Source organism: Macrobrachium rosenbergii, chromosome 41 (genome assembly GCF_040412425.1).
Source record: "Macrobrachium rosenbergii isolate ZJJX-2024 chromosome 41, ASM4041242v1, whole genome shotgun sequence".
Taxonomy (NCBI): domain Eukaryota; kingdom Metazoa; phylum Arthropoda; class Malacostraca; order Decapoda; family Palaemonidae; genus Macrobrachium; species Macrobrachium rosenbergii.
This window is the reverse complement of record NC_089781.1, coordinates 89,663,795-89,676,712: the sequence shown is the minus strand read 5'-3', so window position 1 is coordinate 89,676,712 and position 12,918 is coordinate 89,663,795. Positions and strand designations below refer to the sequence as shown.

The 12,918-nt window shown below is 34.4% G+C and overlaps 1 protein-coding gene across 17 annotated transcripts in view; it reads left to right on the top strand.

Moving 5' to 3' along the window:
* Positions 1-12,918, top strand: part of Cip4 (formin-binding protein 1-like Cip4) — a 384,908-nt gene that overhangs the window by 368,767 nt on the left and 3,223 nt on the right. For 3 of the 17 annotated variants that reach the window (XM_067084633.1, XM_067084634.1, XM_067084630.1), the window contains 3 exons: positions 1,778-1,875; positions 2,417-2,731; positions 7,116-7,279. In XM_067084633.1, the coding sequence (XP_066940734.1) occupies positions 1,778-1,875; positions 2,417-2,731; positions 7,116-7,279 (577 nt within the window). Of the gene's footprint in view, positions 1-1,753; positions 1,876-2,416; positions 2,906-7,115; positions 7,280-12,918 lie in introns of all 17 variants that reach the window. The other 14 variants (XM_067084621.1, XM_067084623.1, XM_067084618.1 and 11 more) reach the window with 7 other exon arrangements.

The window sequence follows — 12,918 nt, the reverse complement described above, 5'->3', positions numbered from 1 at the left end:
GTTGGATGTTTGAAGTCAGGCTTCATTTATAAGCTTTCGCTGATGAACAAAATCAGGACAACTTGCTAAGTTTGCTTTTGTATGCTAGATTATGCTGATTTGTTGCATGTTTTTTTTTTTTTGCTCAAATCATTTTTGCACTGGAATATTTGTAAATATCTTAGCTACCTCTAACCTGTTTATATAACAATACTTTTTCAGGATTGTCAGTGTTGTGTGTGGTCTGTATTTTAGTTAAACAATTTCTAAGGAAACATTATGCAGGAAAATTCACATAAATATTTAGAGTTAAATGATGTATGTTCAATATTTATAATTATATTAGTTATGAAAATTAATTTCACAGGCCATTTTAATGAGGTAATCTTACATTTTACTTTATATTGATCTTGGAAGATCAAAGTACAGTAGAAAAATTGTGGGTCTTACAGGAAAACGTTTAATCCCAGTTAAAAGTAAACATTTTAATTATAACTGAATAAAAGAATTTAAAAAATTTTTTTAATTGTAAGACTTCTTGTATCTTTTGACGTAGAGAAATTGCATTGAAACTGATGCAATAACCACTTTATTTTATTCAAACTCAGAATTCTGCATTTTTATTTTATATGACGGTAAACTAAAGTTACTCTGAATGTGTTAGTATAACTCTGAATGTGGTTAGTATGTGCTAGGCCTTTTCAAATTAGTGCTTTTCAAACTATATGTTCATATATAATGATGTTTCCATATCTAGTAAGTACAGTATGATCATCTTATCTAGTTTGTTAGTTATGAAAAATATAAATTTATTTAAAATTTGTAATTTCAAAGGGGGAAAATTCTTTTGTTATGCAGCACATACAGTATAACTGTTTCAAATTGAAGTTTAACTTTCTGATCAATTGGAAATGGTAAAAGGAAATTAATTTTCTTTCGAGATATTATTGTACAAAATGTGCCATTCTTTTTCCTTTGGAAAGGAAACAGCCCTATAAATAGTTTATTGACAGATTAATCTAAGTATAAGAGCAAATATGTAAATGATAGCTCTGACTAGAGAGAGCTAAACATGAGATAGTTTTTATGGAAATTAAAAATAAACTTGGACTCCCTAATGAATATATACTTGTGGGTATGGTATTTTCAATTAAGCTATTAATCAAATGCATTTCTTGTGATAGTTACAGTTTTAGATTTTTGTTGTTTATAGAAAAAGAATCATGACACTTTTTCATGCTTATGTCTGCCTGTCAGATCACATTACATGTGGCCACAAATGATTTTACCTTTTATTTATGTTTAGTTTTATGTTTATGTCAATGTCAAACTATTCCCTTATATTTTGATATGGGGGTTATAGGGTTACAGGTTAGTCACTTAATAGTAAACTAAATTTATGAATGGTAAGAAGTCGATCACAAGTGACTTGGTGTTGTTGAAAGTCAAACTTAGTTTTACTTTGTAGAATTTCCTTGTTATTTGCTTTACAATTACCAACATAAGCCCAATTTGCAATCAACCTGTTGCCTAGTTTGCCTTTTAGGAATGGGAGATATGCTTAAAAATAAAATTGATAAGTTGATTAATGAGGTAAGGTACTTTTGCCATTGTTAATAAACTGTTTGAATTACCATTTTCTTCTTTGCATCAGAAAATATTGATTGTCTCCCATTATTGTGTAATTAACAGTGTGAATAACACACACGAAGAACTACAAGAGCAAAACCTGTCTTATTTTCTCTTCATTCACGAAAGTACTTTTCTTTTGCAGAATAATTTCTCTTTCTCTGAAAAGGAGGATTTCAATGACTTGCCCCCTAATCAAAGAAAGAAACGTATCCAACAACGCATTGATGACGTCACAACAAAGCTCCACCAGGAAACAGCTGCAAGGTTGATTATGTTTTTCTCTTATTTTATACTTGTATTTCTTCTTTTCTTATACTTGCCTCTCCTTTTCCTTCTCTGAGATAAAAGGTAAAACAATCATTTTATTTACTTGATGCTTAATGGTATATGTTATCATCCTTCTCCTTATATGTCATGACTTTTCTTCATATCTCTCTTGTTATTTCCCTTCATTGTATGTACAGGTTTGTTAAACAGACTCCCCCCTCCCCCAATATATTCTAAAATCTAACAAAACATGCCCAGTTATCATATACACCCCAACATTTACTTGATTTTTTTTCATTATATCACTGAGTGGCCCTCTAAGTGCCAGTTTATGGGCTTTGCCTCAAGTACCATGTAACACGCATCCATTCTGGTGGTCCTTATATTTCTAACTTTAAAATTTAATCAACAGTTTATAAATTTTCGTCTGTTTAGTCTCATTCGAAAATTTATATGTAATTTTGTTATGCTAAACATATTTAAGGAAGAAAATTCACATTTATTAATTTTGTTTTATGGCATGATTTGTCTTTTCCAGGGATGGCTTGCTGAAAATGAAAGAAGTGTACGAAGGAAATCCATCTCTTGGTGACCCAATGAGTATTACAGGTCAGCTTACTGATTCCTGCCAGAAGATTGAAAAGCTTCGTGCTGACCTCCAGCGGTATCAGAGTCTGTTGGAAGACGTTGATACACTTGGCACAGGAGGGGCCACATCAGGAGGACCTTCTACGCCAAATTCTTTGGCACGACACCACAGCAACGTCATGTCTCCTCATCATAATGGAGGGGCTTCACCTCGCTCCTCAGTCACTTCCCATCGCACCTCTCTCAGCGATGAGTCTCTCTCCCGGTCAGCTTCTGATTCATCAGTGTGCACAAACCCACCCTCCTCATCCACTGCCACTACTACAACCACTTCCTCCTTACATCGAGTGGCCATCTCCACTTTGGCCACGACCACCACCACTACCACAACAGGGGAGGGCAACAAAACGAATCCCCCTGACCCCATTAGCTCTCAGGGGTCAGTTCTGCACTCATCTTCACAGCTGGCAAACATGCATTTTGGATGCTTAGTTACAAAGTCAAGTGGAGTCTTGCTATTCAGTAAAGTCTTGGGATGTACATTTGTTTAATAAAGCACAAAGCTTATTAAAGTAAACCCTCAACTTCCTGGTATCTTTTAAAAGAGAGAGAGAGAGAGAGAGAGAGAGAGAGAGAGAGAGAGAGAGAGAGAGAGAGAGAGAGAGAGAGAGAGAGAGACTGACTGATTTATGACAAGGTTCTGTGCTGGCATATAGCTGTTTTAATTTAAACCAACCGCTGTCACTTTGTAAGAGACTACCCCTTCACTAGTTTAAGTAAGAGTAAAATTAATGCTGATGGAAATTTTATTTCAAATATTAATTTTTGATGAAGGATTAATGGGATCAAAAATGTCTTTTTATTTTCTCTTCTTAATTTGGTCTTTTTTGGAAACACTTTGCTAAATTATATTTTTTTTGTCTGAAAAAGCTTACTAAACTAAGATTCAGTAAGTTGAGGTTTACTAATAATGAACAATTTATTTTAAAGTATACTGTCAAGAAGATTGTAAGAAAATTTCAAGTACAGTAAGATAATGTTTACCTCCTTATGGCTTGCAATCATTTAAGATTTAACCTGCAATCACAAAACGTGTGTTTGCCATGTCTATGGTGTAAGGTCAACCTGGCTTTTGATTTTTTGGTGTTGGTATTTCAGTGTACTGTATTTTGTATTTCTGATGCATTTAATTCTTAGGCATTCCTATACTACCTATTATGAGAAAATGCATATTGCCTGTATATCTCATTCTAAAAATTGAATGTATATTACTGTTTTATTTGATGATTACTAGATTAATGTATCTATTACAGTATTACCTATTAGTAGAATTTTTTATCTTTACTTTTTACAAGATGCATGGAAGTCTCATATTTAGTGTTCTCTCTTCATATTTTTAATTAAGAATATCTTACTGAGGTGTTGTTAACTATTCTAATTGCCTTGCTATTGACTTTTAAGTGTACACTCACAGTTTGATTTAATTTTTTGGTATTGGTTGAATGCATGGACTAAGTGCAGTAGTTGCTGTTTGGGATTTTTTAATTGAGTATCTCACACTAATTACTTGTTTGAATGTCACTTCCCAATCATACTTAGGTAATGGGAGTCCCTAGGAAGGCTATAGATGGCTTGCTATGACAGTGGCAGTACTTATGATTTGTGGTGGACTGTGTGTTGGGAGCTTGATTATGTAATCATAGTTAGGCTTGCTTATGATGGATGTATTTGGTATGGGTCTTTTCCTGGTTTCTTTACTATGCTTCAACACAAACATAGACATACACAAACAATTTACACTTTTCCCCCCAATATATTTGTGTGGTTAGTGGTTAGAAATTTTTGTAAATAGAAGTTTTTTTTTGTTTTGTTTTAATGGCTTTCATAGTGAATAGCAGTGTGTATCTCATTCAGTAGACAGGATTTTCTTTTAAATTGCTGTGCTCCATTTTATTTATGGGTTTCACGTACAGTATTTTGAGATTGTGCTAAATCAGCCACTGATTGATTGCTTTGCAGTACATAAGTAAAGGATATTTCAGAATTTACCTACAAATATTTACTTTGTAAAAAGGCACTAAAAACAAGATATATTAATTTCCAAAATGACATAAGCAGCAGTCATAAGATTACTACATTCAACCTAATATAAAGCTTTGTAAATTATAAGTGTGTTAGCAAAGTACAAAATAAGCACATTATTGGTTTATTGGGACATAGATAGGTTGCAAGGTTTTTTCACAAAGGAAAAGAATTTGGCTTCAGGTATGCAGAGCTTAGTATGTTTAAAACTTTTAGGATAATAAATATGAGAACTGACTTAACCCTTGGATTTGCTTCTAAATTACATGACCGGTTACTCGACATGTATATTTAGACATTGCGATTCTGAGAGCAAAAGATTTTGATCAAAATAATTGGGAGATTTGTTCAAGTAATATTTTTGCATTATCTAGTTAAAGTTTCTTCTGACTGTTGAATATTTACATAAATGATGATGGTGATAGTACGTACTTGTGATTATTCGACAGACTAAGGTTTAAATTGTATTTGATAGTTTTTACAAAGAAATTACAGTGATATTCCATATTCTGAATTGCCAATTTATGAATTTGTCTTTTCAGAAATCATATTCTTTGGTGGTTCACAGTTTACAATGTCTTTTACCAACTGTAAATGGTACTAAATATTCTTTTTAATGTCTCATTTTCATTACTTTCTGCCTTTTACTTTCCATCCATTCCCTTTGGTCTCTTTCCACCTAGTTGTTCTGAAACTTTAAACTTGCTTCAATTTTCACCTCTCATTGTAGAACATCCTTTGGGTGAACCCTTTGAAGAGTCCAGATATGTGACTCGATCACCTTATGAAACTACTGTTTAACAGTAATAATCCTAAATCAAATACAGACCTATCTCAAAAATAAATCCACAATGTAACTCTCTCTCTTCCATTGCTATCTGTTGGCTCTGGAGTATTAGGAACTTGTTATAACATTTGGATTTCAGGTCTAAAACATAGAATCTTTTGCTTTAGGTCCGAAGTAGAGTTGGTAGCTCATGTTTTTGTCTTTAATGCCTAGGTGTATAAAATAAAAAAACTTGAGTAATATTGAGAGCATTAAGGTGAATGGTTTACAGTTGCCTTTAAATACACAGAGGCTTTCAAACAGTCTTCCTTTTCCCCTTCTGAGTAAAGCATTAGCAGTCACCTCTTGTTACAGTGCTTTGATTACCCATTCATTTGTATGTGTATTCTATTTAGTGCCTTCAGGGAGTCAGCATTTTTTTTTTTTCGTACATTTAAATGTGAAAAAAAAATTTACCTTTGTTTACATGAGTATCTTGTGTCCAACAGTGTACCAATCTCAGGTTGCATAAATTTTCCTTATATTTTCTCCCCATTTTGTTATGGAAGGGATAATTGGAATCCTTTTCTTGTTAGCACAAAATGTTTTCATAGTTAATTCATGGCCTGGAAATGTACTTAAAAGAGACTGCATAAATTGTATGTCCACAGTCCACAGTCAGTGACGAGGTTGTTTTGAAAAGGACTATTGGTAGTTTAACTTTCAGGTTTTGCTTTCTTGTAATCTGAAATTATAGGTTTTGTGGAATTGCCTTTTGAGGACTGTATAATTTGGTGGTATCAAGCTTTTAGGCATATTTTTCAGTTTTCTATATGGGTGAAGTGTAGGTCATTTGAACCTAATGCCCTTGTGTTAGCTACCTCTTGAACTTGTATTGCTGTGACTGCCATGATTATTTCTTTTTTTAGGTTAATGTTTTTTCCTTGGTTATCAGATAGCTAGTAAAAGTGAATACGAATATTTTTAGGTATTCTCTGGTGGGGCCATGTGTCTGTAGTTGAAGAGTAGGTCTAATACTTGAGCATGTTGATAGTGCACTGACTTTTCAGTGCATAAATGAGGAACAATATTCTAAAGCTATTTTGAAGTTGGAGTCTTTTGAATTGTAGCAAATCTGATGATACTGTAATTCCCTAAGGAAATAAGTGCTAGGCGGAACTTTGTACAAATGGATAGTCGTGTGATCTTTAACCCTTTGATGGTCTGTTCAATTTTGAGAGATTCCAAGGAGAATGCTTGGCTTGAGATAAACAAGAATTTTGTATCACTATTGATGATAAAACTTTATAGTTTTAACATCATGGCCCTCTCCTTAAAATGAAATATGGGGCATTTTATTTTGTCTTTAGCTACATGTAAAGGAACATGTACCCTTGAGGGAATTGCAGTTTGTTATGTCCTAACAGGTTTTATCAAATTTTTGTTTTATTATTTTTTGCAGCTAACTTTTTTTGTATTTTTGATAATCTTGGCATTTTGATTTATATTGCATTCCTGTGCTGTTTGGCTGGAATTGATTTACATTACTGAATTCAGAATGTTTATTTTCAGTTCAATTGAATATCAGTTGAACTACAACAATTGAACTTAAGGGTAGTCAAGTTTCACAAAATTCTAAGAAGGCAAGGTAATATGTGGATTGGTGTAAAGTTTGTAGTGTTGCTTTAGAGGATTTCCCATTGGAATATGACATGAATTCAGTACTGGAAACTTTTCTGTTGGTTTGGCTTGTGTTTGCTTGGCTTGTGTGTGTGCTAACAATTATCTTCCACTAATTCAGCTCGTCTCATAGTCCGGAGAGTGGTATCGGCCTTAGTCACAACTCCCTGCCGGGCTCGGACACGTACGACCAACCTGATGGACCAGATGATGATAATGCTGAGTTTTATGATGCAGAACCTCTACCAATCATAGGAACTTGTCGAGCAATGTATGCATTTGAAGGTATGTACAATATCTGGGATCATGTAATTGAGTTAAATACTTTAACTTGGTGGTTTTGTCAGGCTTCCTAATAATGATCAGGGGATATGGGTATTATGATGTAAACTTGACAGGTAATCATTTGTAACCCTATTTATGGTGTTTAGAAATTGCTGGGTTTTTAATAAATGGTTGAGTGAAAGCCTCAAATTCAAAGGGAAAATAAATGAAGCAGCCCTCTATTGCTTGATGGTTAGTGTGAAATTTCTGCTAATTTGTTGCATAGGTTACCAGTAGCCTCACTCTAACCACTGTATCAGTTCAAATCTTACAAAAGAAGGGAGAGTTTGTTTTCTTCGTTAGACTCGAGGCTTTCCTTTGGAAGCATATTCAGAAAAGTTAGGATGCCAATGTGGCCATAAAAAATACCAGTATATATTTATGGTAGTCTTATTTTTATTCTCATTGGTGAAAAACTTGCTCCTTTTATTTTTCATGAAATGGAACCCCCCACGTTTATCCCTGTATTTTTTATGTAACAGACACCAAAAAGTCTTTTAAGATGAGGCAGAGCAGACCTCAAAAGTATAGGGTACAAATTCTTAACATATTGTTCTAAACAAACTGGGAAGCGAGACAATTTTGTTATGTGACTCATCAGTGTCAGAACCATATGGAATATCTGGGTCCTGTTATGCGTTTAGATTTTACTTAAAAAAATTTTTTTGAATGTTCAAAGAGTTTGGTAGAACACGAGAGCTGTTCATTATGCAAGATTTTTTTTTTACTGCTATAATTCATTTTTTTTCAACTCATTGAATAAGTTTACAGGCATAATTAATTTATTGTGCATAATGTAACAAGTAATCCTGTAAGAATCAGTTACATTAATTCTTAAGTCTCTTTTAATCAAAACAACTTGTGTTATTTGGGCAAGGCAATCAAATGATCTATTATTAGTGATTGACATTGTGTCACACTCACTAGCTGTCAAAATGGATATATTGATATAGGTGACTTATAAAAGAAATAGAACTCTTATAAACATAGGCTTCATTTTGAAACATCATTTTCCTATTAACCTTTTTTTTTTATTAAAGAAAGTTCTGCTTTTTTGGCCAACAAACAGTGAAGTGTTACAAGGCCTACTGATTCACATGAAATTCACCATTTTCATTGCTGATATAAAAAGTTGATTTCATGCTTGAGCAATGAAATTGTAAATCGGTTACTTCAAATTTTAATTAATCAATTTATTTTATCTGCTGACTGCTTGCCTTCCATTCTCATGTTAGAAAAAATATTCAGTAAATTTAGCAGACTTTTTCAATCATATTACTGTAACACTAAGGTGATAAAAATTCAACACCCCAGTTGTATGCAGCAGTGCAGGAGTGACTGAATACAGTATGCATGTGTCTGTCTAAAAACCATATTGGAGTTACACAGTATTGTCATCATACATGTTTTTAATAGCTAGATCCAGATTTATTTTTTTATAACCAGATCAAGTGGGGTCCTGAAGCACAATAACACTCAATAATGATAATGGAAGACAGTAGAAATATAGCAGATTAGTACTTTTCTTAATGGGAAATAATTTTAGGGAATGTTAATTCTGGTTTCACAGCAATTAATTGAGTTGCTAATGGTTACTAGATTTTCAGTGAGTGAAACATGTAACAAAAATATAGATACTTTTGAGACTTGGTGTGCTTAAAAATTTTGGATCCTTTCAGAGTTTATCTTACAAACTTCTTACAGACCCATGCAATAGATTGTTCTCTATATAAAGTTTCTGCCCTCATACATGGCTCTATGCAAATACAGGTATATGTGTGCACTGTAAATTAAATAGATTAAATCACACCCTTTGGGTTTACTTATGGTTACAGTCACATTTTGTCTGCACTCTTTTTCTATTGTCAGTGTGCTATATCAACATAGTTATCAGTATTTAGTTATTCATAATTCTCATTGGTGCAAGACTGTAATTACCTCGTATCCATTCTTCTCCTGGTAAGAGAGACAAAAGTACGATTTTTTTTTTCTACTTTGTGAGACCGATTGCTTTCCCACAAGCTCACACAAAAGTAAATAGAAATCAAGAAGATGGAGAAGTTAATGTTAAAATTGATGGTGGAAGAATGAAAATGGTTTATTCATTTAGGTATTTGGGAGTAAATGTACAAGATAATGGTATGTTGAGAAAATAGGTAAAGCAAGGAAAACAAAAAGGTACAGAATATGCAAAAGGTTAGGAAAGCAGAGGAATAATTTTGGATGTTTAAATGTATGAGGGGATTGTCTTCCTTAATGGAGGCCTAAATGTATGATAGGGATTGTCTTCCTTAATGGAGGCCAAGTATGGATAACAAGTATCAGTGAAGGAAAAAATGCGCGATATGGTAGACCAAGGGTCGGCAACCTTTTGAACACACTGTGCCAGTTGATAATTAATACCATTTCTTTTGCTACCTTGCGTGCCAGTTATTTTTTTAGCACTATATAGGAAAATTAAAATCATAATTGTACAGTATGTAGTGACCATTTTAATTATAATGTATTTTCCTGAACATGCATAACATAAATGTAATAATTTTGTTGCATTTAGTATTCTTTGTAACAAAAATATCATATTTCAAGATACCTCACCATATCAATGCGATCCTTGCCCTTGCTTACCAGAGGCCAGCTTACCAGAGGCCAAAGTTGAAATTTCAGGTGAATATTTGGACACCATGAGTTTCACACAACCCTCAGAGTGATCCGCTGTAAGCCTGCTGCGATGGGGCCTGAGGATGTGCTTCATGTGTGACCTTATCTGCTCACGTTGATATGTGGATCCATATGCTGATAGCAGTGCAAAAGCTACTTTCTTCTTGCAATTTAATTTATCAGGCAGTGATGTCCAGGACCTTAAAATGGAGGCTGCATGATCATTTTTACTAGTTTCCAGTATTTCTCGAAGATCTTTAAATTTAGCTGACCACAATGATGAGGCATTAAAGTCAATTAACTGCATTTCCAACTCCTCAGTTTCCATCCATTTAAAGAAAGTCGCATCCAAGTCACTGTATTTAAAGGTGTCTGATCTGATTAAAAATTAAAACACTGGGTCCATGTGTTGGAAATCTTGAAATCTGGTTGAGAACTCAGACTCCAATTCTTGCATGTACAACTGAAGATTAGTAGTATTGACAGGATAAATTGCAGATAAGTTCTTCAAGTTTTTGAAATAACGGAAAGAACCAGTTTTTATATCTGTTGAGTAAACTGCAAGCTTTGCAACAAATGCCTTCCAAGTATCATACAAATCCATCACTGTTTTTCCTGCGCCTTGCAAGAGAAGACTGAGGTCATTTAGAGTTTTGGTGATGTCTGAGAGAAACGTAAGTTTCACAGTCCAATCTGTCCTCCAGCTCAGGATAGTCTTGGCCTTTTTCTAATAAGAAAATTTGGGTTTCATCAAAGCATTCCACAAATCTCTCCAATATGTTCCCACAGCTTAACCACCTAACACTGCAGTGCAACGGTATATCTTTGTACACACTGTCCACCTCTTCAAGGAAAGCTTGAAACTGCCTGTGCGTAAGAGGAGTGTGTGCAACAAGAAAATTTACTACTTTTGTAACAGTAGTTATCACCCTGTTGAGATCAGAGCTCGAGATCTTGGCACATAAATTTTCTTGATGAACTATGCAGTGCAATTTCAGAATGGGGTGCCCAATTTTATCCTCAACCATCTTAGTAAAACCCTTGCTTTTTCCTACCATAGCAGGAGCACCATCTGTTGTAATTGCAAAAATCTTTCCCATGTCTGTTCTCAAAATGGTCAGTGAATGCCTTCGGTATGTGTTCTCCCTTGGTGGTGCCATACATAGGTTTAAGACAACACAGCTCCTCGTGTACCTCTGTGTCACTATACCTGACAAAAACAGCCAAGCGGGGAATGCCATTGATATCCATGTTTTCATCCGGGGCCACACTGAACACAGGTGTACTTGTTAAAGCAACCATTTGTTGCTGACTTACATTATCAGCCATTTCAGAAATATGTCTCCACGGTTCTAGCTGAGACAGGCATGTCTTTTATCCTTGAGATGATAACGTGTTTGTTTGATATGCCATCAAATAACACCTCAGAGCACACTTTAGGAAAGCTGCTTTTATAAAATCCCCATCAGTAAAAGGCTTTCCATGCTTAGCAATACACAGAGCCAGTTTGTACCTGGCTTCAGTTTCATTGTTTTTGCAACACTCAAGCTTTTGAACACATTACTTTGTTTCTCGTAGCGGGATACTGCTTTCTTAATCACCTTAGCTTTGTCAGCAATATCCTTGAAAGTCCTCTCGTGTTTTGTTTCAGTGTCGTTTAACACTCGATGTGCAGCACACGACATTCTCGCATCAGAGAGCACACACAGCAGGATCATTCTGCTGAATAAATCCAAAGTCATTTGTCCACGATGACTGAAATGATCGGACATCAAGCATGACTTTTTTCGCAGTAGCCATGGTGACAATTAAATAAAAAGAATATTACATACGGTGGCTAGTCACTGAAACAACAGTGCTTTGTGACCGATGCGAAAGGCTGGTGGGAGCACACCGGTACCAACAGGTCTCATACTCATCTATATCTCGTTGCACTCACGTACTCCTCATATTGGGTACGAAACAGTCGTTTTAATTCAATGAATCATAGGAAAGAAAAGATAGACAGATAAATATATAGATAGATAGATATGATAATTTAAACCATAAAGTAAATAAACCATGAAGATAAAAGTAATGATGCACAATACACATTCTCTCTCTCTCTCTCTCTCTTATTTTTTTTTAGGATTTTTTTCTTTGCTCCTCCGAATCAAATGCCGTGCCATAGACAAGCACTCCGTGTGCCAAGTCTGGCACGCGTGTCATAGGTTGCTGACCCCTGTGGTAGACCAATTTGAATGACAGTTTACATAGGCTATATTGTCTTTAGTGAAAATGCTAATTAAACAGGCATCCTAATGTTTGTATCTAGTCAGAATTGAAGAAATTATAAAATAACCTGAAAAGGGATAGGACTCAACTCTGAAGGTAGCTTTAAACCTACCTTGTATAGTAAGGGAAGTCGAAATACTTAGGAAATAACAGAAACAGAAAGTGTGTTTCAGATTTTGTCAAATGTGAGACAGAAGATAAGATAGTGACCATGGGGTGAATTTTGCCAACATACTGTATTTAGGTGAATATATATGCCCATTAATAGGTGATGTTAAGACCTTCAAGTAACCCCAGGAGTCTTGTTTTGCTAGTGATATGACTTTGAGATTTGACACTATGTTGTATTATTGTTTTAATGTTGTTAATAATACTTGTGCATGAAAAATGAATGTGCGGATCCTGCTGAATGACTGAGAAATTGGATCTGTGGCAGTAACTAAATTCATGTGGTGTATGTTTTTCTTTCTGTAAACTTGTATAAAATGAGGTCATTATTTTAGACAGTACATAGCTAAGATCAAATCAATATTGCTGTATTTGTTGTTGACATCTATAAGCAAAATTGCAAATTACTGATTAGCAAATATGCAAATTACTGAAATTCAGTGGTCTTGTAATTTGTGTATCTTGCATAATGGTAAGTTATTGAAGACAACAGCTTCAGT